General features: G+C 40.7%; 2 protein-coding genes across 5 annotated transcripts; one reads left to right on the top strand and one right to left on the bottom strand.

Annotated features, from left to right (window-relative positions):
* Positions 1-1,331: 1,331 nt before the first annotated feature.
* Positions 1,332-8,389, bottom strand: LOC114788367 (heterogeneous nuclear ribonucleoprotein C-like). Of its 4 annotated transcripts, none has more exons than XM_028976877.1 (10): positions 8,276-8,389; positions 6,258-6,346; positions 5,968-6,076; positions 5,802-5,874; positions 5,073-5,145; positions 3,589-3,639; positions 3,332-3,495; positions 2,986-3,099; positions 1,895-2,019; positions 1,332-1,812 (listed from the first exon to the last, which is right to left on the bottom strand). In XM_028976877.1, exons 2-10 carry the CDS (start codon positions 6,260-6,262, stop codon positions 1,705-1,707), a joined length of 822 nt encoding a protein of 273 aa, XP_028832710.1. In that variant the 5' UTR covers positions 6,263-6,346; positions 8,276-8,389; the 3' UTR covers positions 1,332-1,704. The 4 variants fall into 4 exon arrangements, with proteins under 4 accessions (XP_028832710.1, XP_028832711.1, XP_028832708.1 ...); XM_028976878.1 differs by having other exon boundaries at positions 5,968-6,046; XM_028976875.1 differs by having other exon boundaries at positions 5,802-6,076.
* Positions 8,390-14,391: 6,002 nt separating this feature from the next.
* On the top strand, positions 14,392-21,760 carry apol1 (apolipoprotein L, 1). The gene is made up of 12 exons (XM_028977037.1): positions 14,392-14,518; positions 14,609-14,665; positions 14,789-14,836; positions 15,814-15,888; positions 18,045-18,101; positions 18,194-18,289; positions 18,500-18,541; positions 18,636-18,698; positions 19,310-19,384; positions 19,512-19,551; positions 19,753-19,804; positions 19,916-21,760. The coding sequence occupies exons 1-12, from the start codon at positions 14,423-14,425 to the stop codon at positions 20,778-20,780; spliced, it is 1,566 nt and encodes a 521-aa protein (XP_028832870.1). The 5' UTR covers positions 14,392-14,422; the 3' UTR covers positions 20,781-21,760.
* Positions 21,761-26,014: the final 4,254 nt, after the last annotated feature.

Genomic DNA, 26,014 nt, shown 5'->3' with positions numbered 1-26,014 from the left:
TATTGCAAAGCAATCTGTGTATTGTTTAATTAATTGAAAGACATTTATATTATATATTAACATCAGTTAATTAAGCAATTCTGGAAAAAAAGAACTGGAGGCAGATAGTTTTTCTTCATTACATCATAGTAATCTGAGCTGAGACATGGATCTGCAGCAAATAACAGCGACTGTTTCCCCTACTGATCCAGAATCATCCTGACTTCTAGAAACTGAAACCATTCACCCTGTAGCTTGTATAATGGGAGTCAACCATTAGGGACGCATGCGTCAGTATTTTTCCTTGTGTCCGTCTGAAGCCTGGATAAATGGGGAGGGTTAAATCAGGAGGGCATGTGGTGTAACAGCATATCAATAGCCAGCACTGGTCAAGGCCCGCCGACAGGGTGCTAGTTGAAATTGGACTACTGTAGGAGTCTAAGTAGAGGGGAAGGCAGGGGTGAGGGTAGACGTTAGTGTAGGGATGTTGAATGTTGCCACTCTGAGATCAGGCCCCATGGACTATAATGTTTGCAGATGACATTGTGATCTGTAGTGAGAGTAGGCTGTAAGTGGAAGAGACCCTGGAGAGGCAGGCATATGCTCTGGAGGAGAGGAATAAAGTTCAGTAGGTCAAGGCAGAATACACGTGTGAGGGTGAGAGGGAGAACGACAGGATGCTGTTTACAGGGAGTAGAGCTGTTGAGGGAGTGGGAGGTCAAATACTAGGGTTCAACAGTTCAGAGAAATCGGATGTATGAAGGAGATCAGAATCACAATCAGATTTATTGGCCAAGTGCGCAACACACAGAAGAGATTTGATTACGGCAGTTGGTGACTTTCCAGCAACACGATATACAGATGTGAAGAAGGGTGGATCTGCCAGGTAGGTTCATGGATGTGGTGTGGGAGGATGGCTGGTGTAAAAATAGGAAGATGAAGAGAGACAGTTGATCTGCCTTGGCCAAAAGTACACTACATTTTGATGTCCACACACAGTACACAATTCACTCGAGTTCCAATTATGCCAAACACAATATCAGCTGATGGGAAACAGAACATCAAGAAAATATTCACAGTGATTACATGAGAAATCATACATAGTCACAGCCTTTGCTCACTACTTTGTGAATTATGTGCTACATGGAGTCTGGGTGTTGGGTCTGTCACCCAATAAATGACACTGAATTGTGAAATACATGTCATTTCATGTCTATTACGCCTTTAGAAATATTTTTTTGATGTGTTTACCTGCAGTCTTTGCTCCCCTGTAATTCAAACCACAAATTATGTTTCATAAGGGAGCATTTTGTAATCAATCAATGGACAAACTCAGCCAGAGAGACTCACACTTAAAATTTATTTGGTGTTTTATTGAAAGCTTCGTTGCACTTGATGTTTGGGTATTATAAAAAAAAGGCAGTAGGTTGCAATCATATGCAACATATTACGAAATGAACACACTTAAAAAAAGACATTTAAAACATACAAACACATATGCAGTCTGTTACCACCTGTCGAAGAGTACTGTGCTAACACTCACTGAACATATAGGGAACCCAGCAAGTGGCCCTGACTACACTGATATTATATATTACATAGAGGGCCACATTGTATATAAGCATAAAAAAGGCGTTGGAGTCTTTACCAGGGCAGACTTCAGATTTGCCCCAGTTAACTTAGTGTTCATGCATACACCCGTTCAGCACATTCTCCATTGTGTGTTCAAAAGTCATCTCCATTAACACTGTCTCCATCATCTTCTCCCTCTTCCCGCTCGTCCTCCTCTACCTCCTCATCTTCATCCTCGTTCTCTCTTCCTTGGCTTTTCTCCTTTAATGGACGAGGAGCACACAATCAAGCTTCCCAACATGATCCCGAACACAGATCACCCCGACAGCACCCTTCAACCCACCTCATCATCCTCCAGCAGGTCCCCCTCCTCATCAGAGTTGTTCAGCTCCTGGTCGCGCTCCTTGCTGCTGCTGATGTGCTGCAGCCCGGAAGCCTCGCCTGCCTCAGTCTTCCCGCTTTTCCCCTCTGCACAAGGAAAGAGCTGTAAGTACACTGCTGTTTTCTTCCTGTGGTAAAACAGGTGCTGTAAATGCTTTCCGCTCCTAAATAGCATCAGGTAGCATCAGTAGCATTACACACAACGCTACCATGACAGTTTTCATTATTAGAGGTGGGCATCTCCATCTAGGATTATAAGGATAATGATTAATGTTCACACAGTGATGCGTCCCACACATCCGTGTGATTTTTTATTTATTTATTTTTTTTATTTGGGAGGTACTCAAATAAGAGATTGTTACTCCAAAACAATAATGCTCACGTAAAAGGTAGCAATAACAAAAAAAATAAATAAAAATACAATAAGAATAGCAAAGTTCTGCGACTACTCAAGTACATCATCAAGTATTTTTTTTAGAAACTATGTATTCAGGCAGAAACAAAAAAATATATAAATATGCTAAACCTGGCATTTCTTAACATTTAACAAAATGTTGACAAATGCTAAAAGGATCTATATGGGATTCTGTATTCTTACTGTAAGCTAAGGTTTTGGCACTGGAGACAGTTGCACCAGCCATTTTCCAGTCCGCATCTGTGCTGTATGATGAGATTTGTGCCGCCATGGTTTAGATGTGGACATGTGACTGCATGGCTATGTGTGATTGGTAAAACATTGTCATGTGTTCGATCTACTGGCAGCATGTCTGGCAAAAATAAATGGTTTTAAAAATTTTAACGAGTTGACTTGTTTCCCAATCTAGCGAAGGAAGGGTGGAGTTTCTTATTCACAAATGTACTCAAGCAAAAAGTATGGTGTTTGACAATATTGCAATTTGGTTTTATCATAAGAAGGTTGTGTTACTAGCACAAACCAGTGGCATGGCATTCCTGCACAAAAATATTTGTTTTTGACCAAAAAAAAAAAAAAAAAAAAAAAAATGTAGCTATGACCAATGCTGAGTGCACACATGGGGGACATTGTGTCCATACCAGACTTCTTGCTGTGGTCGTCCTCCATCCTCTCCAGGCTCTCCAGAAGGTAATCAACCTTGTGTTTTATCTGTGTCAGCTCCCGCTTAATGGCCTGAAGGTCGTCTGCTTTCACTGGAAAGATCCAGAAAACTGTTGAAGCTGCACATGTCTGATTACATAACTAAAGACATCATGTGGACCCTACAAGCCATTAGCATCGCACTACAGTATCTAGTGTCTTTCTGTACAGTTACTCAGAATAGCTAATGTATGTACCATTATAGTAAATGAACTAGAAAAGTCCATTTCTGTGGGGAAAATGCATGAAGTGCCACGTCGCTCAGAGGAGACGGTGAAAACTCACTTGAACGAGATGATGACCTTTGGCTGCTTTTGGAGGAAGAGAAGCTAGACTTGGTTCTGCGACTGCCTCCAGCACTCATGCTGACACGAGGACGTTTGGATGGAATAACAGTGCGTGACAGGGGAGGTGGGGGTGGAGGCACACGGGATGGGTAAGAGTACACCCTGTAGACAAATGGACATATATATCAGATAGAAACAAAGACAATGTAAGTAAGTAAATAAATAAATGGCACACAGAAAATCTGCACAACCCACCTCTCATAGTAATCTCTCTGGAAGTCATAGTCCAAGTCAAATGTTGAACTGCTATAGAGTAGGGGAAAATCATTTTAGTCCAAGCAACCAGATAATTAGCATAAAATGGTTCAGTTTTTAAATGTGTGAAACGGGAGGAACTAAAAGAACAATTTCTACGTTCCTTCAAATGCATTTGTTTTAAGTTACATGTGCAATATACAGATTATATAGAATATACGGGAACAGATGCTCCCAATGTCATTGGTCCCATACATATGCCTCACCAACGTTTATTTGTTAATACAGATATGGCAGCGCTAGAAATGACTGGAGGAGCATAGCTTCCATGTGAGGCACATGAATAAATGATGCATGGAATGGGGAATACAGCACAACACTGGTGTGCCAGCCCCAGATTGTCTAAGTAATCAGGTATCTGTATTAATTAAAGACATGAGTAAATCCCAGTAATAAAATAAAGCAAAACTTAAAACAGGTGAAGCATGTTTGCTAAGTGTAAAGCTACCAAGAAGGTTAAAGGAAAATGTGTTCAGAATTAAATGCATTAAATCAGAAAAACAAAACAGAATTTGTCTGAAGTAAATTGATTATGATTACACACTACCTATAATTATGTGCTTTTAATACAAATTATTTTAAATCAAAAGTATTTTATCAATATTGTTTTAGCTTGCCCTGCCTTGTAGCATTAGTGAACACAGGAAAGAGGTGTGGACAGTTTTGAGGTTTGCCAGGATGGGGAGGGGGTGCTTATGATACAGGGCATCTGGAAAGTATTTAGAGCAAATCCCCTTCTCCACATTTTTATTATGTAACAGTCTTATTCCAAAATGGATTAAGAGTTCTACTCAACAATCACATGTACATAACTAATCGCAGCCTTTGATCAATACTTTGTCGATGCACCTTTGGCAGCAATTACAGCCTTAAGCCTTTTCGAATATGATGCCACAAGTTTGGCAAACATATACCTTGGCCAGTTTGGCCCATTCCTCTTTGCAGCAGCTCTCAAGCTCCGTCAGGTTGGATGGGAAGCATTGGTGCAGGTATTTTAAAATGTTTCCAGGGATGTTCAATCGGATTCAAGTCTGGGCTCTGGCTGGGCCACTCAAGGACATTCACAGAGTTGTCCTGAAGCCACTCTTGGCTGTGTGTTTAGGGTCGTTGTCATGCTGAAAGATGAACCATCGCCTCAGTCTGAGTTCAAGAGCGCTCTTTTTTTTTTTTTTTGCCAAAAACTTAAGTAAACTTTTTTTACCACGTTGTCATTATGGGGTGTTGTGTGTATAATTCTTAGGGGAAAATTAATTTAAGCCATTTTGGAATAAGGTTGTAACACTCTGCATGTGAGGGTTGATAGAAATAGAAATCATTCACATGAACAAGTCTAATCCCCATGAGCTACCACCCTCTACACCATAGTCATGTGTTGAGGACCAAAAACCTATGAAATTCAAATGGAAGGGAGTGCAGTGACTAACCTGTACATATCACCTGCTGATCGTTTTGTCGTCTTTGACCGATGTGGTTTGGGTTCACCTGCCAGGTTCACATCTTAATGGAAAAAAAAAATCTGAATTTATATTTACTCTGACTCACTGATCGCTTATTCCTAATCTGGGTCATGGCTGCCAAAGACCATAATGGGACACTTGCTGAAGGCAGGAACTCATCCAGCCCACTGAATGTCAATTTTTAATTCACAATAATCACTTTATCTTAACATTTTCCTTCATTACCCAGAAATCCAAAAGCTGCTATAGGACACTTCACTATGTGACGCATGGGACATTTTGAGGACACAATTTACTTTATCCCCATAACTAGTGGTCAGAAATATGAGCAAGTGTGACACGTAGTACTTGTCGTACCTTACTGCTGGGTACTTCAATATAAAGTTATGACAAAAGCCATACAAGCAGTATGTTGCCATGTGATGCACGGGACACAGAAAACTTCACTTGTTAACTTACACAAAAAAAAAATTCAGGGAACTTTTTTACTTTTATAAGCATTCAGACAAAACTATGGCACCAAATATTTCAATGTATAATGGGTGTCAAAACTCTGCAACACTTTAATTAAAAAATTCCACATTATCTGAGTACCATTCTTAAATATTAGGTCAAGTAAAAGTGCAAATACTACAGAATCTTTCCTGCTTTTAGGTTTAATTTTCAAGAGAATCACCCTATACCTCTGTTCCTTACCCAAAACCTGTCCCACGATCATGCGCCCATCCTCTCCACCCACAGCGGCCCGTGCATTCCTCTCATTGGCATACTGGACAAAAGCAAAGCCTTTATGCACCGAGCAGCCATGGATCTTTCCATACTTGCTGAAAATTGCCTCCACATCAGCCTTGGTGACCAGTACAGTGTTGAGGTTCCCAATAAAGACTCGTGAGTTGATTGAGCGGGGGTCATTCTTGTTGGTCACATTGCTGGCCATCAGACTGGAGGAGGAGGAAGAGGAGGAGCAGCGGCTAGCAGATAGGTAGGAAGACAATGAATCGGTTAGCCCTCTACTTTTGCCTGGTGCAAGTTATGAATTGCATGACAAACAATAAAATATATATTTTTAATAAGTAAAAAATAATGCAATTATTCTAAATCATAATTACTGCACAAATGTTTGTCATATCAAATAATATTGTAAAGACTCACTCCATTTTGTCAGCGTGCAGTCTGTGCGTCTGTAGAAGAGGGTCCTATGCAATCTTAGCCTAAATTCACAGAAGCACCTTCCACGAACACTAAGAGCCCAAAAAAGGAAAAAAAAAAATACATAGAATGATATAAAATTTTAGAACAATAGGGTCATACACTTCTCTCCAGCCAGATAATGGAGGAGCAACACACATAAAGCTTTACATGAGACAATAAACCAGAGCTCTTCAAGTGAGCAGATTAAGCAGTTCTGAGCTAACAGCAACGCTGAAGAACCAGACCATCCCAAACCGGCAGTTGAGCATTCATTCCACCTCGTCCATGTCAAGGATACTACTGCAGTCATGAGGTGTTATGACATTATGATTAGAGGAGACTGGCAAATTAGCAGTTCACAAATTCTGTCCCCGTGACCTGGATTTTTTGCTCACCCTATTCTGGACTGCCAGTGGTATTGCATGAGCATCCTACATTCAGCAGCACAGTGAAAGTTTGTTATCTTTACTATTTACGGAAAATAATTATTGTGTTTTTTTTTTTTTTTTACTATTGATCTATATATTTCATACATGTAACAGGAAAGCTGGAGCTTATCCAAGAAAACCAAATGGTGAATTATCATTAATATCAGCTTTATCCTTTATTAATGAGAAACACTTAAAAAGAACATGCCTGTTATGCAGTAACCCGGTTTAGGTCTGTGTCTGGTTTTGGGACGAGCCAGGCATAACTTAGCAAACTTAAAAACTTCACTTTTTTTTTTTTTTTTTTTTTTAAACCCTTTTCCACCACAGACATTTCAAAGCAGATCTTCAGCACTCCCTGCAATGAAAACCCAGAATCAAAAGTGTCGCAAACAAGCCCCTCCTTCGTGTTGGTGTAAACGGGGTAAAGGTGACTGGTGGAGTTTGTGGCTGCTGTTAAGAATAACTGGGAAGAAATATGTGCTGTTGGTTCAGTGTAAATGTGGGTGATCATTCCCTTTATCTCTGAGAGATTCCCAAGCAGGCTAGATACCACCTGCAATCTTCAGGTGATCTTCACCGATATATGCAGGTTGCTTAATGGCTCACGATCATACACTGTAATAGAAACACCTGAACACTTGCAAACAATCAATTCACAGAACTTGAAAGCAAAACACAGAAAACTAATTTGGGAAGCTTGATGTTTTCTACTGGACCAAGTCTTAAAAGCTACATCTAAAATGGTGTGTTCAGCTAAAAATACAGACTCCACTTCAGAGAAAGCAGATTTACGTGGCACAGTGTCATAGATCGCGGCCATTAACATGCCCTCGAGTTTCTCATTTTACAACTTTTGTAAAATAGTAGTAAAATAAAAACCCACACCACTTCAGCCATCAAAGAGATGTATATTACTGTTTGTACAGGTAACAGGAATTCTAAATCAATGTGCTATAACTGGCGACAGGACAAGGCAAAGAACACAGACCCGCGTGGTCAACAGCTCGAAATCCTATTGGTCCACGGCGGCCAATCACGTGTCAGAATGACCGCCCGTCGGAGCGTTATTTTTTTCCGCTACTTACATCTGTGTTCAGTTCGCCTTGCATTTTAACACAATTATAATGACTCAAAGGGCCCATGTTCACAACCAACATTCATCGTTTATTGTCAGCACAGAAAACAACGATTAAAGTAAAATTATTTGAGTTATGTTGTTCAAAAAGCCTCGAAAAAAACTGACGACGTTCGAACAGGAGCAAAAAAAAAAAAAAAAAAAAAGTCCACGGGTCTCATGAGCTAAAATAAAACAGAGCAGCTCGCAGAAAACCCCCAAAACGAGGGAAAACACACCAAATGTGCCGGATTTAACAACCACTTGCCGTAAAGCAACAAAAAGCATCAAAAATGAGCGCAGTTCGGTGTGCAAGGACACGCTAGGCCTGCTACACAAAACGGCGACACAATCCTTCAAAAATATTCAAAGTCATTGTAACCCCAGAAAAAAGGACGGGAAAAAGGCAGTTCGGGAGGACAAAAACTACTCACCGAGAGATAAAGGTTAAAATGAACAAGGCAGAACACGCTACAGATTTTCTCTCTCCAGCTAACGAGGCTCCGCTCGTTCGGTTTGTAGAAATGGCGCAGGGGCGGAGCTGGCTGCGCAAAGCACGCGTAGGCTCCGCCTTCGCCAAAAACACTACAGCTGATTGGCTAATTTAGGGACAGCCCACAAGTCGTGTAGTTCAGCATGGATTTAAAATCTCGGAATGAATAGAGGGTAACTGGATACAGTACATTTTATGAGGTCTCAAAAATAACCCAATTTGGCTGCATATAATGCAAATACATCATATAAATTTGTAACCCAACATGAACCAGAGGACCACAAAGTCACAGATTTAAACCACACTTACTACCATTGTCCCTGAGTAAGACAAATAAGACAAACTAGTTGTAAATTGCTCTGGATTAACATGTCTGCACAATGTTGGAAATGGCCAAGAGGAAATCAGCTCCCTTTATCTAAATTTCCAGTCATGCAGATATAAGAGTATCTACAATGAACCATGTCAGAGAGACTAAAATAACATAATGTTTATTTAGCCAACAGATGGTCTCTGAAATGCACCCAATTAGCACAGACTAATGAATGGAGCATAACATAGCTGCTTATCAATAATAACATAACAACCATAATTTCATTAAAAAAAAATAATTACAAAGGCATCAGGCAGTGATATACAATACTGCTCAAAATAGTGCTGAATGTGCTGACAACAAAACCACACAAAATCTATCTATGGAGATCAAATTTAACAACCCATGGAGGTCTGGATATGAACTGAAGTGATTGTCATTGTGATACACTGCAGCACGGCACACGGTGACACAACAAAATGTGTCCTCTGCTTTTAACCATCACCTTTGGTGAGCTGTGGGCAGCCATGATAGGCATCAGGGAGCAGTGTGTGGGGATGGTTCTTTGCTCAGTGGCACCATGGTGGATCGGGATTTGAACCGGCAACCTTCTGATTATGGGGGTGCTTCCTTAATTGCTAGACCACCACTGGCCCGAAATTTGCACACTCAAAATTGAAGTGGAAAAAACATACTACAGGCTGATCCAACTTTGATGTAATGTCCTTAAAACAAGTCAAAATGAGGCTCAGTAGTGTGTGTGGCCTCCATGTGCCTGTATGACCTCCCTACAACGCCTAGTTGTGCTCCTGATGAGGTGGTGGATGGTTTCTTGAGGGATCTCCTACCAGACCTGGACTAAAGCATCTTCCAACTCCTGCACAGTCTCTGGTGCAACGTGGCGTTGGTGGATGGAGCGAGACGTGATGTTTCAGATGTGCTCAGTTGGATTCAGGTCATAATGAAACACAGCACAGCACACAGCTTGAATGGTGTGTACCGTCTTACTGGCTGTTAGAATTGTCCATTATTCAGAACTGGCATTCGATTCTGAAATTTGCCTTACGCCATAAACAATGATTCTTAAATGATTCTGAATTTATCTACAACAAATGAGTCTCAGAATGCAATTTCAATAATTCTAGTAATTAATATGATCTAGGCTGTATTAATATGATCTAGTGATATCTGGCAAGAAAAGAAATGAGCATCAGGCAAAATATCTACACTCCCCCTTCCATATGTCCTGGCAGAATAATTTTCTTCTGCAATGCAAAAAAACACAGACAGACCATGTCAGCACTGCAGCAGTTCTGCTGTAAAACTGAATATACGGTAAAGCAGAGCGATACAAGTTCACGTACATTTTTATACATCATCAGTGAGATCGGGGGGCAGCGCAACATACCCACGACTAGAGTTCAGGAAGAGCTGCAGACACCTGCGAGGAATAAAGAGTTCATAGGATCCCACTTCCTGGGAAACTCTTCGACCCTCCCACACCTACCATTTCAGCCGTCCGCTTGCATCCAAAAACGCAGAGATTGTGATGGCGACCCCGTTCCCCTCATCAGCAAAGCAGAAATCGCTGATGGTCCAGATGCTTAATTCATATTGCAGACCTGCAGGAATGGAAGGTAGATCTTGTCCAGGTAGATCTCTCTCGATGAATGGTCTTGTAGGTAGATCTCTCTCTCTCTCTCTTTCCTAATGATCTGTCAAGACAACAAAAACACACAAAAAAAATTGTAATCTCATATTATTTGTGAACAAACAGCTACAAAAGTTACCTTTACTCAGCATGTTTGGGAAAAGGCCAAGAGTCTACAAACTCATTTCAATGTAATATTTTTTATAATTTTCATGTGAAAGTGAAGTGATTGTGATACACTGCAGCACAGCACACGGTGCAAACTTTGCTCAGTGGCACCTCAGTGGAAACTTGGCTGATAGTTGTTCAGCCAGAGAGAAGACAGTTGTCTGTCCTTCATCATATACACATTTTCCTAAATTGCAAATAAATGGATAAGAACAGAAACCAGATCATTCCAAGCAATCAAAAGCATGTCTGTGCAGGAAGAAAGTCCGGGTTCAGTGCTGCATGTTTCCTGTTGAAACTTAAACAGTGGTTTCAAAAATGCAGTTACCATGACAACACCTGCATGCTCTGCAGGGAAGGCAGCACAGCGCGGCTACCAGGGCGGGGTACCAAGGCCGGGCACCAGAGCAAGACTACCAGGGCGGGGTACCAAGGCGGGGCACCAGGATGGGGTTATCACAGTGGGGTACCAGGGCGGGGTAACACGGCGGGGCACCAGGACGAGGCTACCACGACAGGGTACTAAAGCAAGGCTACCAGGGCGGGGAACCAGAGTAAGGCTACCAGGGCGGGGTACCAAGGCGGGCACCACAGCAAGGCTACCAGGGCGTGGTACAAGAGTGGGGCACCAGGACGGGGCACCAGGGCCTACAGGTTAGCAGCTCTGATAATATTGAAGTATTTTGTGGCGTGTCAGTGCACACACTACTTACTACCTCAGTGGTGCAGCATGTTGCAGGAAACACAGTAATCCGGAGCGGAAGTCCAGAATAAAAACAAAGAGCGCAGAGCCTGCTATGTTAGTCAAGAGTGATCTGGCCAAGCAAGGCATAGTCTCATAGTCTCACAGTCACACGTAGCAGCCAGCATCTTTAACTGTACCATGGGGAGGCGCGACTTCCTGTTATTCATTCTTGTGCCTCTAGATGACGATCTAGTCTGAATTATTACTCGACTATCAGCAGAGGTGGAAAGAGTACTGAAAAAATGTGATTAAGTAAAAGTTTCTACTCAAGTAAAAGTACCCATCTAGAAATCTACTTGAGAAAAATTACTTAATTTAAAATTTAGTTTGAGTTAAGGGTACTAAGTTACTTTTAATTACTTGATGTAAAAAATGGCAAATCATAAATCCAATACAGCACTAGACATTTTTATTTAACTTTGAGGCAGTATAATGTACAAACTATGTTCAGACCTCCCCATAAAACATTTTAAGCACAGCTGGTCCCAAAAGTACCAAAATCAATAAAAAAGAGAAAATGAAGCCAAATTCAAAGTATTCAAAACTGTGAATTAAAAACTGTGCTTTTTGTTCTTTCTATAGCAAACATAAATAAATATATCAGTTGTCTTAACAGTTAAACAAGCACACTGACTGCTGATATAACACATTTTGTTATGTTGCAACCTTATTCACAAAATGGATTAAATTCATTTTTTTCACACAACACTCGTTTTTTTTCACCACAATGTGAAAAAAAGTTTAATTGAGATTTTGCCACATTTATCAAAAATAAAAAACTGAATTTTGCTCAGTTGCCTCCTGTTTCCCCTGATCGTCCTTCAGGTGTTTCTGCATCTTAACTGGAGTCCAGCTGTGGAGAAAACACTTGATTTTACGTGATTTGGCAAGACACACGCTTATCTATATACGGTCCCACAGTTGACAGTTCATGTTCAGAGCACGAACCAAGCATGAAGTAGGAATTGAAGAAAGGAATTGTCTGTAGACAATTAAAAGATTAAATAACATTAACAAATTAATAACATTAAAACAAAATATGACTTACTCTTTGATTTCGTAACAAGTAGAAGAATATGTCTGTGAAGATTCTTAAGTCATCCAGGTGAATTGTCTGAAAGTTGAATGAAACTGGACTTTCTTTCTTTAATGTAGAGACCTTTCAGTATGCATCCACAGAACTTTGTCAATCTGAGCTCTGTGGATGCAGAATGAAACGTCTCTACATTAAAGAAAGAAAGTCCAGTTGCCACGACTCAACTTTCAGACAAAGCAGAAGAATAACGTGAAGAATTCACGGGTACCTTTTCATTGGTGGTTATGTTGCGCTCTGCCCAGATTTCTGTTTTCTGATTGGCTGTTGCGTAGGCCTGTTCTTTATTTTGATTGGCTGGTAATTGATGGCACTAGGACCCAGGGGAGAAGCCTTGTTTCATGGTGAGGTGCTGCAGTAACGGGGGAAGGGGGCTTCCAATGTAGCGAAGTAAAATGCTTGGTTAAAAATTGTATTTGAGTAAAAGTTGAGTAAAAACGTATTTCAAAAACAACGACAGATTACTCACAAAAACCACTCAATTACAGTAACGTGAGTAAATGTAATTGGTTACTTTCCACCTCTGACTATCAACCTGACCTTTCCTGAACGTTTCTGAATGATCAAATTATGAGGGACTGTAGGAGTGTAAACTCGGCCCGTGTTGGAGGCACAGCTCTTAATAAAGAAGATCAGCGTCGAAAGACCACCAAACGCCCGTCAATCAAACTTTACTGCGACACCATGGATGAGAATGGAATGAGAACCTGAGAGCCCTGACAGTCAGGCTGTCAAACTGGTGGCAAAATGTGATCTACCTCATTTTAACACTAATGACTAAAAGACGTTTAAAAATACATTTACACAGACGAGAACAGCGAGAACAGTGTCCATTTTGAATCTTAAGTGTGTTTTTGGTCAAATATGACCCCGGGCAGCATCACGACTGAGTGAAAATATTACATAGTGATTAGTATTATTTTAATAATTAGCGTAAAAAAAAGTTCTGTTTCAGTTTATAATGATCTTCCCTATCAGACAACTTCCTCCGACAAAATAATCCACCGTACACGCAATACTGTGTTTTTATGGGAACTATTGGTTGAAAAGGGGAAGGACATCAGTACGAATCGCCATGTTCACCTCGTTCGGCTGGTTCGTGAAGGGTCGCGGTTTCCGTTCCACCTTAAAGAAAATGCCGACGTTCCGCTACGCAGCCGGCAGCGGGCCGCTTTAAATCATGCTGTTCATGTTCTCTAGACGCCTTGGAATAAATAATCTGGGCATCTGGCCGCTTTAAATCATGCTGTTCATGTTCTCTAGACGCCTTGGAATAAATAATCTGGGCATCTGGCCGCTTTAAATCATGCTGTTCATGTTCTCTAGACGCCTTGGAATAAATAATCTGGGCATCTGGCCGCTTTAAATCATGCTGTTCATGTTCTCTAGACGCCTTGGAATAAATAATCTGGGCATCTGGCCGCTTTAAATCATGCTGTTCATGTTCTCTAGACGCCTTGGAATAAATAATCTGGGCATCTGGCCGCTTTAAATCATGCTGTTCATGTTCTCTAGACGCCTTGGAATAAATAATCTGGGCATCTGGCCGCTTTAAATCATGCTGTTCATGTTCTCTAGACGCCTTGGAATAAATAATCTGGGCCGCTTTAAATCGTGCTGTTCATGTTCTCTGGACTCCTTGGAATAAATAATCTGGGCCGCTTTAAATCATGCTGTTCATGTTCTCTAGACGCCTTGGAATAAATAATCTGGCCGCTTTAAATCATGCTGTTCATGTTCTCTAGACTCATTGGAATAAATAATCTGGGCAGCTGGCCGCTTTAAATCGTGCTGTTCATGTTCTCTAGACTCCTTGGAATAAATAATCTGGGCAGCTGGCCGCTTTAAATCGTGCTGTTCATGTTCTCTAGACTCCTTGGAATAAATAATCTGGGCCGCTTTAAATCATGCTGTTCATGTTCTCTAGACGCCTTGGAATAAATCATCTGGAATTTGAGGAGTTTCACGGCCAGGGCATAAACGCAGATCATTAAGTAGGAAATATATTTCTTATTGCACTTCAGTTATTAAAGCCTGAAACATGCTCTTGTATTCAGATGTCCTGAATGGAATGCAGGAGGCGTGAACTTGTTTTAAGGTGGAACGGCGGACGCGAACATGACGCGTCGCAGAAGGGCGGAGAGTTTCAACACGACCAGCAGACGGCAACTTCTCTCTTTTTCTGCCCCAGGATCGCTACAAGACTCCGAGATGGTAAACAGGCACCGGGCCGAACATTTTCCGTGTGGGTGTGGGTGTGATGGTGTCGGGGAGAGAAGTCTGATTTACTGCCCGTGAGTTTAGGATCGGACGGGATGGTACGACGCCCTGGATCTGGAGTGTGAAGATCCGTGTAAAGTAGTGAGTAAACAGCGAATACGCACATTTTGTCTACACGCATATTCAGATAATTGTCATGTGAATAAACTGATGATATTTCACTGAAGACAACTTGAAAAGGTGAACATCAGTTCTCTTTCTTAGGAGAAAAGGGGGAGGCTTGGCGGAATGTTGAAAAGTTCTCATCAGCAGGTAGGCTGGCTCCGAATTAGGAACGATGACACGTCCCTGTCATCGATCTGACCCGATGAACTCAAATGTCCCTGCACAACAGGCCAGTCAGCACTGTGCACATGCAGAACTTCACACCAGCAAGCGCCTGCATTGGTCATGTGAAATCAATGGATTCCGTTTGACCTGGTGTCACTGGAGTATTGAATGTATTTTGAGTGTTTTACATTCGTGTGTTTAAATATCAGCCTCTCTATCTGTGTCTGCCAGAGTGTGTTTGGAGCCATTTTGAAGCTGATTCCGTTTAGATCCGCTGTAAATGTAAGGCCTAAATTACAGTTAAAAACTCATCCACGATGAGTTGTGTGTTCGGGGAATTCAGTTTTGCAGCCTTCTGATGGCTTTGGGATCGGTGAGAAGCCAAATCATCTTTAATGTCCCCATACTAAACAACATTCCTGACCATATACCTCAGACTGGATGATGGACCCTGGGTGCTTGGGAGAAGAATCGCAATGGAGATGTGCAGCATTGGTTGATTTGGGTTGTTGTATATGAAAACCAACTTAAATAACGCATTGGTGGGTGCCACATTAAAATAAAAAATGCTCAGGCAATCATGGAATAAATACTGTCACCATTTAATGTACAGTTGAATTAATTACAAAAAAATATATATCCTAATGAGAATTTGGCAGGTTCCCAAACGTGCTTGTTTTGTAATGACATCATAATTGCCTGTTTTTTTTTTTATTTTACCACCACACCTCCACAACATTGATCTTGGCATGCTGAAATAAATGTTAATTATGACCTTGGAAGCCACAATGCCAAAGATCTTCAAAGATCAACAAAAGCCGTCTCCTGATTAATGAAATAATTGCTATTTATAATTTTTTTAAAAAATCTGTGTTGATTGTGATTGATTAACCATTAATCCGTTTAAAATTTCAGTATGTGCACTGTCCCACATACCAACATATGTGTGCTTTTTTCAGGATAGTAATATGACTGAGCAAGACATGACCGATGGAGCCAAAACCCCAATCATTCCTCCCAGACCCTCAGAAGAGGTGAATGAATGCTAGCCCACTTAGAAGGATTTTGGTTTCGGCTGCTGGTGTCTCTCAAGCATCACACAGTACAATACAACACAACATACAGTAGAGAGCAAAATATATATATACACACTCAAGATCCAATTTACAGACATGCACAAAATACAGATGATAAAAAAGATACACAGTATACATAAAGTGCAATAGTGCAATAACAACAGTGACAGTATGGAGTGTAGACTGTTTATGAGGGTGATGCTGTGAAGGAAGAAACTGTTCCTGTGAAAGTATGCGTTTTAACCATGCATCACCCTCATTGAGCAGTGGGCAGCCATGAAAGGTGCGTGCAGATGATACCTTGATCAAAGGGACCTCAGTGTTACCTTGGCAGTTCAGGATTTGAACCCACAATGATGAGTCCACTTTCATACAACAACAACATTTATTTTCGTATACAGCCCATATTCACATTCCCACTAGGCCACCACTGCCCCCTGTGTCGGTTGGTTCTGGTGTACAGACCTCAATATACAGGGTGGGCCATTTATATGGATACACCTTAACAAAATGGGAATGGTTGGTGACATTGAACACATTTTATAAGTGGTCAGAAACTTGTAAATAACTCATGAAAGAATAAAGTTACATTAAAACAATTGTTTTTCTTGTGAAATTACCAATACATTTGATGTGTCACATGACCCTCTTCCTATTGAAAAAACAAAAGTTGGATCCAATTGCCGACTTCAAAATGGCCACTATGGTCACCACCCATTTTGAAAAGTTTGCCCCCTCACATATACTAATGTGCCACAAACAGGACGTTAATATCACCAACCATTCCCATTTTATTAAGGTGTATCCATATAAAATTGCCCACCCTGTAGAGTGCCAGAGGGGTTAGTATTTGACATTTATATTAATGGCATTTGGCAGATGTCCTTATCCAGAGGAACTTACTACAAGCTTCTTGTTACCATCAATGAAGGAATTAGTTCTGGATCACTAGGACTCAAACCATGAATACAATCATTTTATTCACTCTGTTGTAATTTTTCTTACATAAGTCAGACTATAAGAAAGTTACAAGTTAGTCTAAGTATTCTCTAAAGAGGAAGGTGTTAAGCTGATTTAGATGATGATCAGCCATCCAAGATGAAATGTCAATTGGATCAGACTTGTTTTTCCTCTCATGCACATATGCTTGATCATTTTGACATCTAAGGAATTTGTATTGGTGCTCAAATCATTCCTGAACAAATTTCCCAGTGTCTCAGGGTGCATAGTCCTGCTGAAAGGGGCCATTAGGGAATACTATTCTCATGAAGGGGTGTAGATGATCTACACGCGACATGCAACAACGGTTCATTGTTGATTCATCAGACCACGCCACCATCTTCAGTTGTTTCATGGTCTAGTCCTGTTGGTCACATGCCTTTTGGGGATCTGGCTGGACCATATACAGCCAACTGTGCTTCTGTCTCTGTCCCCTTTGTGTCATAATCAGCATTAAGTCTTTATTGACATGGTTCAGTGAGAATTTTGTGTCCCTGTCATTGTTTTTCCTCGTTGAAACCACTGCAAATGAGGAACAGTCCACACAACCTGCAGATGTTGAGACCCAGTCATGTGCATTGATTAGTAATATCTATTCCTTGTGGGAATCTGGTTTTCACACTATGTTTCAAGAATTGCATTTTGTGATCATGTTGAAGTGATTCCACTGCAAGGGCTTTATTTGAGTTGCTAATGTACCTTTATTTGGATTGAATGTGAACAGTTTATTCAAATAAAGTTGTCAGGATTGACTGCAGCTGTGCTCAACACCGGTGGCCAAGTGAAGTTCACGAAAATGCCGTCCCTCCCGAAGAGGCGGAATTCTCTGGCATTTATGCGCCGTCCGGATTGGCCACAGCTGCAGTCAATCCTGACAAAAGTAAAGTGAAGTGAAGTGTCCTCTGCATTTAACCCATCACCCTGAATGAGCAGTGGGCAGCCATGACAGGCGCCCGGTGAGCAGTGTGTGGGGATGGTGCTTGGCTCAGTGGCACCTCAGTAGCACCTTGGTGGCTCGGGATTTGAACCAGCAACCTTCTGATTACGGGGCCGCTTCCTTAACCGCTAGGCCATTTGCCTCAAATGTTGAGTATCAGGATTTTTTTTCACTGCAGGAGATCAACAGTGCCAGACATCGCCATCCCTGGGACCCACAGACTAGCGTCATTCAGGTAACCATCTTTAAACACACCAATGCTAGATATCTGAATTTATCTTAATGAAAAAACTTCTATTCATTTAAACCCGTCTCCACTTTTTCCAGTTAAAACTGATTGAAAAAGCTGATCACCAGGATGCTCAGAGTGTGAAGATGAAAGCGGTTGTTTCCCAGGAACTTCTTCCCAAGGCCAGTGCACAGGTACATACTACATATTAACAGAATTCTGTCTCGAGTGAGAGGTATGTGTATATTCTAGACATTTTGGCCACTGAAACACGAGAGCATGAGAGCTTCTGGGTGGAATTTGGCATGCATATCACATTCCGACTGAATTGCATGGTTCAAATAGCTCTCTGTTCCGTTCTTCCATGCCTTTCTAATGGCTGCTTCATGCCTTTCCTCCAACAGATAGAAACATCCAACGAAGCTTCTGGCAGCAGCGCCCTGGAGGTACACTGGTGAAAGTGACTTTGTACCCTTATGCACCCATTCATACTTTCCTTCTGCTGGTTGTTCTAACTTATTTCCCTGTTTTGTACTTCAGCAAATGAAAAAAGGGAAAGCCACAAAGCCAAAGAATCCATTCTTGTCTCATGTTGCAGTCAAGGTAGTGAAAATGTCATGTATCTCATATAGCTGCATTCATATCTTTAACTGTATATTGCTGGTTTCTCTGTATTTCCAGTCAAGATGCACACAACTTTGTGTTGGCATGTACACGATAGTTTCAGCTCAAACAAACGCCAAACTGAAATAAATACCCTGAAACCTGATTAACTTCCCCAGGTATATAATGTGCCATTTTCAGCTGAGGAACACGTTACTCTGTAACAATCTTCAGCAAGCAATGTACCCAAAATGTCAATTTCCAAAGACCTCAGAGCTCCCAATCTGGCAAATTTGTAGCATGGAGATACATTCGTGCCAGTGATGTTTACATGTTTCAATACATATAATATAATGGCTTTTATGTAAATATGTAAATTAATGAAATACATAATTAGAATGAACAGAAACAGACTGACACCCTTTCTGACCTTGGAGAAAGAGAGCTGAGTTCCAGAAAGAGACCTGAGCTCCTGCTCACAATGTGAACACAAAAAGTGCCTTTTCTGTTGACCCACGTTTTGGACCACCTCTGGAGGTCTGTGTTTGGTTCCTTTAAAGAGGACTATATCTGAAAAGCCTGTCCTAATTTATGACTGTTCCTCTCATCAGAGAAATGTTCAGACGAAGCCTATTTCTGAACAGCTGGCTGCATTAAGCGAAACTGCTGGACCTGAGGAAAAGGAGGTATGTGATTCTTTCTAAGAAATTACTTTGTAAGAAATAAAAAGTAAAATATCAAATGAATGTAATCATATAAAAAACTAATTACTGCCACAAGTGTGATTACTTCACTGTAAAATCTATTGTGCAGGATGAAGATGCTCTAATGGAGTGGTGGAACACAGTGGAACGTGAGTACGACACAAATACGCAGATATCTTCACAAACATATTTCATATTTATATGTGTATTTACCCATTTTTTACCAAGAATATCAATAAATGCCTGTAAATCAAAGATATTGTGTTACAAATATCACAAATATTACAATCTTTGTTACATTTTAGTTCAGACATTCCATTTTAGCGTGGATGGTCTTTTCTGTTTCCCAGGATGGCAAGATGTTCCTCAGAATGACACCATGACTGAGAAGGAAGAGGCAAAGTAAGTTCCATTCTGTGAACCATTCGTTCCATCCTTTGAACCATCCGTTCTATCCATCTGTGGTCTGAAAAATAGTGCACCAGGTCTATGTGAGTGTGTTTGGTTTTTCAGGGCCTTTGCCGTCACTGCTGAGAAGGTGCAGAAGGGTATTCGTGTCTTTCACAGGCTCTTCTCAGAGCACGCTGAAGGCCTGTGGCAGCATGTCATCAACCTGCACACGATCGCCGATGGCCTTGATCGCTTCAACAGGAGGACCAAGATCGCCCAAATCACTGGTGGCTCCACTAGTGCTGTGGGTGGAGTTGCAACCATCGCCGGTCTGGCCCTTGCTCCAGTTACCATGGGAACGTCACTCATTGTGACTGCAGTTGGCTTAGGTGTGGCCACAGCTGGAGGACTTACTTCAGCCTCTGCAGGCATCTCCAACCAGGTCAACAGCTCTCTGGACCGCAAGAAGGTGGAGCGCATAGTGGAGGACTATCAGGAGAAGATGGCGGACATCAACAAGTGCTTGAAGTTCATCAAGCAAGGCATTGAGAACCTGCGTAAATTTGACCTGGTCAAAATGAAAAAGCACGCTTACAACCATGACTTCCCAGGCCTCAACAACATCTATGAGGATGGCGCGATGGCTGGCAAAGCCATCCTTCTCAGTGCCAATGAGATCATGAGGGTGATGCAGATCACTCATGTTGCGGGCAGCACCGCGGCACGAGCCGTCCAGGTGGCCAGCACAGCCACCGGCGTGCTGACAGGACTCTTTGTGGCCCTGGACCTTTACTTTGTAGCGAAGGACTCTCAGGAGCTCCAGAAAGGGGCCAAGTCAGAATTTGCGGCCAAGATCAGGGAAGTTGCTGACCAGCTTCATGAAGGGCTGGTGGAACTGAACAGCATCCGAGAGGAGCTGCGCTCTGCTGGCCAGAATCCTGATGCGATTAAGAAACTGAGAGGAGACTGCAAACCATGGACATCCTGAAGCTGGATCCAAGGCATAAACTAAGAGTGCTTTCACACCTACAGGCCTACTGGCCTACTGTGAACACAGTAATCGCACTCGAGTGAGCATCACAACAACTGCACCGAGACCCTCAAAAAGAGATGGTCCTGATTCAAATGAAATCGCCTGATGAGAATGTCCAAACAGGTCCAAACACTATCACATGATTTGACAACAGTGAATTATGTGTAAATTTCAATGTCATCTGCATCCTGTATTTTCTTTTGTTGTTGCTGGTGTGATACGCCTGACCAATCAGCATGGAGAAAGTTGGTTAGCAGAGAGTAAGGGCGCAAGAGTAAAACCTTAGTCGCTTGGCTTTGGTCAGTCAGTGAGTTCTGAACAATATGGATTTTTCCCTGTGGGAAAGGAAATCGAACCAAGAGGAAAAATTATTCAAAGTTCAAAATTCACCGACTGATTCGGACCAAAGCAAACATGGTGTGGAAGCGCCCTTACTCTCTGCTAACCACATGCCTGGTCCTCTCATCCTAAAGCTTCAGCTTAATCCTATTTAGCCAGTACCAGCACTGTATATGCCGCTGGATATGATGCCTCAAGCCACTCAAGACCAATCTTGGAAAAAATAAGCAGTTTAGCTGTGACGGAACATGTCATTGCACAAAAATACATCTATGCGATTGGGACATTCTAGCACCTTACTGTGTTGCTGAAGTAGTGTTGGAGTAATGTTCAATGCACAATGTTTATATGTTTTTGTTTCAGAAAATATTTTTCCTTTATTGTGATTGAATTATGAGTGTCTAGAGCTCATCTAGATGAAATGTTTTCTTTTGCATTTTGTTTTTTAAAAAGCAATATGAATAAAATGGTGTATTTATTCTGCAGAAATTATCTCCTAGACCTAATCTCAGTCAATGAACCTGAAAATGTCAGACCTCTGATGCTATTTATTAATGTGGCTGATGAAATAAATTGAATTTACAGAATTAAAAGTACCTTTAAAGTTTCAATTTACCTTTGGGGGAAGGCGACCTGTGTCGTTTTTATCCACACTGTGCTGCAAGCCAGTGAAATATGCAGGTGTGGTGTGTATTACATATTTGTTTTTGCCTGGACTGAAACGGGCTACCGATGTGATTAGTGTCAAGGTCATTTCTGGTCAACACAGGTAGGTGCTGTTCATTTCACTTGCGTAAAATTAGTAATAATTTGTTCTAACATAGTAAGATAAAGTAAGAGCATCTGACAAATGCTGTAAATGTAAATGGAAGTATTTTGGTCCTGAGGATATTGTTCTGTGGCAGGTTTATTTATGATGGTCGGTTCCTTTGCATTTATTTTACACAAATAGTAACATTTGTTTAAAGTTTATCCGTATTGAATTTATAGTTTGAAATGATTTTTCATGTCCTTAATACATTCACCTGTACACTCCACTGAAAATTCTGCATCATAATTTAAAGACCTTGCACTTTTAATTACTGATTTATTCATAGTGGTGAACTGCGTCCTGTATTTATTTCATTCAGAAGATGATTAGGAACATTTTATTTATGAACGTTACATGTAATATTTTTGTCGATGTACATTTTGAAATGTTTTCATCTAAATGGCATAGACTACACACTGCGGTGGTAATAATTTTGAAAGCTGGTTTAAGTTTGCATAAAGGCACTGACTCATGGCTGTTTGTAATAGCTGATAAGCTTAATGGCCTTTGTGTTGCAGTGTTAACATGCAGCAGGTCACAGTGAGATCAGAGATCAAGCCCAAGCCGGTGAGCTCCAACCCCTGCCTGAATCCGAGGGCATTATGCGTATATCCAAATGCAGGGAACACGCCTACAATTCATACACTGATACTCAAACAAGCAATCTTATCAATCTTATCCGTCATGAGTACCTTGCACAGACTGCTTTGGGAAAATACTGAATAATATTTTTAATATTGCTCAGGGACACACTGGTAGTAAGTGGGATTTGGACCTGGGTCTTCTGGTTCATAGGCGAGTGTCTTACCCACTAGGCTACTACCACCAAGTAGCCTAATTCAGTTCATCTAGACAAGCTCAAAACACTAATTCTATCTTAATGGCAGGCGCACTGGTCTCGTAAACCAGTAGTCACAAGTTAAAACCTCTCTGATGCCTTCAGATGTCATCGTCACTTTAGTTTTGTATGGGGCAGTGGTGGCCTAGCGTGAAAGAGAACCTACCTGTAATTGGAAGGTTGCCGGTTTGAAACCCGAACCGCCAAGGTGCCACTGAACAAGGGCGCCTGTCATGGCTTCCCAACGCTCACATTTCAGACATGTATTTTTAGGACACATTTTGATGTGTGCATATGACTTTATAAAATAAGACTGGTTCTCTGCAGTTGTATAGAAATTAACTATTGCTATTGATAATATTTGTGTATTTGACAGACAACTTTCACTACTCTCCCCAGCCCAGACCTCCATATCCACCTCCTAAACCAACAAAGCCAGATGAGGTACTGTGTGTATATTTTTACCCAGCTGTGGTCAGGTTGTTCAGCAGTCTCTACAATTTTACATTTTTTACATTTACAGCATTTATCAGACGCCCTTATCCAGAGCGACTTACAACCAGTAGTTACAGGGACAGTCTCCCTGGAGCAACTTAGGGTTAAGTGTCTTGCTCAGGGACACAATGGTAGTAAGTGGGATTCGAACCCTAGTGTTACCCACTAGGCTACTACCACCACAATTCATTTTGAATGTATGAAAAAGCAGTGCCTAGCCCAGTTGAAGTCGTAAACTCCACCCCAATGTACCTATTTGCACTGCTTTGCCCTAATGGGTCTGTTTCTGTTGTGCCACTGTTTTCATGTGTTAACATCATTCTCCACCATGATATCTGCTTCTTGCACTCAGTCTAAGTGTACCCAGTGCTGTCCTTCCCCAATGGTACTTTTTCATTGTCATATTGATATTGCCGTATTTATGTTTATTGTTCATTTCATGGCCAAGGAGCTGAACAATCAGGCATAGTCTTCACAAGAAGATACATGGTGAAGAGTCGCAGGTAAATTTAGTTTTTTTTTTTCATATTAAAAAACATGCAGGCAAGTGGCACTTACTTTGAATTACATGTGGGAGAGAATAGGAAGGATAAATTAAATTTACGACATTTACCAAATGCCCTTATCCAGAGCAATTTACAGTCAGTAGTTACAAGGACAGTCCCCCTGGAGACACTCAGGGTGAAATGTCACAATAGTACTAAGTGGGGTTTGAACATAGGTGTGGTCTTCTGGTTCATAGACAAGTGTTTTACCCACTAGTCATACACAGAGTCTTTGACTTTTTGCCTAAGGAAACATTATTTTTACTAACTCTGATCCTCACTACATAGTTTTTCTTAAGGCTGATGTTCTTAATGCCTGCTTTTTTGTGTGGCCCACATACAGTGCTTTTTCTTCTGCACATGGTCAGTGTTTTTTTTTTTGTTTTTTTTTTTTAAAAAAAAGCTTAAAAATTGTTAGAGCAAACAATTAAGATTCTGTGCTCTGGTTGTATTTGGATTGAAATTGTTTAATATTTCAATACACATCTTCTATTTGCTGCATTATAAAAAGGTACTGTAGTAAAGTAATATCTGAAGAAATTTTTTTTTTCATCTGGTCTTTTATACAGATCATCATTGTTAACGCGTTTGTTGGTTTGTTGTTTCAATAAAATTAATTAAAAGTGCTGCATTGTGTGGTCATTGACAAAATAATTTAATTGGTATTTTCTCATCCCAAATATTTACATTTTTATTTTAATAAGCCTAGGATTTTAAATGTATTTGACTTATTATATTAAATTCTGACTATTGGACTATAGTAGCCTCCGATTTTGTTTTCTATTGCTGATTACTTACATTTAAGTGCATATAACAAATGTTTTCAAATCTGACCATTGTACATTTAAGTTGACCATACTTGAAGAAATTAATTTTTTCTACTGTCAATTACTTAAACCATTTGAGGCAATCACTTGACGAATACAACCAACTTATCCGGGTTTACAGTGCAGCTTTATCAATCAGCTTATCAGATCATTCAAATTTGTATTATGTATCATGTAATTTATGTACAAATTTTAACATGTTCAATAAAGTCTTTAGTTTTTTTTCCCTGTATTTACAAGTTTTTTTTGGTTGTTGTTTTAAACAAGCTTCTTGCTTATTGTAAAAGCATTTGTCACTTTTTAAATAAACATACCTGAGCAGTTGTCTACGGCTTTGCGTTTCTAATTACGCTAGCTAGAATTTAACCAGTGAGCAAAATGGCATGTACAAAATACTGCAACATTGATTTTTAATCAGAGCTACCTCTGATAAAACGGGTCTAATACTTTATGTAACAAACGTTGTGCAGTGTTTCACAATGACTATTCCTTTCAAACACATACAAATTTGGTACAAAGAGTCCATTTAATAATGATTCAGCAGCCCTTGACCACATTCCATACCCCTGGTATAGTATTACAATTTAACATATTGGGCAAATTGTGTTTGTGATTACCTGGGCTGGTAGTTAGCCAGTGGTGTTTCCCAGAGGTGGCTGGAGGTCACAGGTCCGGGTCAGTCATCTCATGATGCACTGTCACATTGTAGGCTTCTGGTTCACTAGTCACCAAGCCTGAAGCCTTTACAATACCAAGAGTGAGGCCAAAACAATGTGGTATCTTGGTCCTTTCATGCACGTGTCTTTTTGGTTGGGTTTGGAAACGACTGCTATACTGATGCTGACACTGAAGATGTTTCCTCAACGAAAGGATCAATATTCCAACATTTACCATCTCATTTTAGATCAGTGGAGCACATGTGTAATCAGGTCAATTGCACTGAATGTAGTGGAATGTAGTAAATTGTAGTAAATTCAGCAGTTCTCAGTGCACATGTTTACAACCACAAAATCAGTTTTTAAATAATTTATTTACAAATGTGAGTTTTTTTCTTATAGAAACTGTACAAAACGTAACAATTAATATTTAACAGCGTGCTTACAGGCAGATATGACCCTGGGCTAGAGGGGCAACTGTGACACTTCTGGTAAAAGAATCAGGCTCCTTCAAACTTTGTTCCCCCTTTCATTAAGTACAGACTCAAGCAAAAGGATCAACTGTCCGCTTCGCTCTGCCATTGCAAAGCATTTAAAATTTACAAAAAAACAAGCATCTTCTCCTGGATTTTCTAGTCACTTAGACCTCCTTCACCTTTCCTTGATGAACACAACAGT

The sequence above is a fragment of the Denticeps clupeoides genome, chromosome 4 (genome assembly GCF_900700375.1).
Source record: "Denticeps clupeoides chromosome 4, fDenClu1.1, whole genome shotgun sequence".
NCBI lineage: Eukaryota > Metazoa > Chordata > Actinopteri > Clupeiformes > Denticipitidae > Denticeps > Denticeps clupeoides.
This window is presented reverse-complemented; position numbering and strand designations above follow the sequence as displayed.

Coding starts and splice junctions, on each gene's coding strand:
- LOC114788367 (XM_028976875.1), bottom strand. Junction 3,640..5,072: donor TCAGCAGGTGATATGTACAG/GTTAGTCACTGC, acceptor CCTACTCTATAG/CAGTTCAACATTTGACTTGG. Junction 1,813..1,894: donor ACCTGCTGGAGGATGATGAG/GTGGGTTGAAGG, acceptor CGTCCATTAAAG/GAGAAAAGCCAAGGAAGAGA.
- apol1 (XM_028977037.1), top strand. CDS start 14,423: ATGACGCGTCGCAGAAGGGCGGAGAGTTTCAACACGACCAGCAGACGG. Junction 14,837..15,813: donor TGAAAAGTTCTCATCAGCAG/GTAGGCTGGCTC, acceptor TGCTTTTTTCAG/GATAGTAATATGACTGAGCA. Junction 18,699..19,309: donor TGTCTCATGTTGCAGTCAAG/GTAGTGAAAATG, acceptor TCCTCTCATCAG/AGAAATGTTCAGACGAAGCC.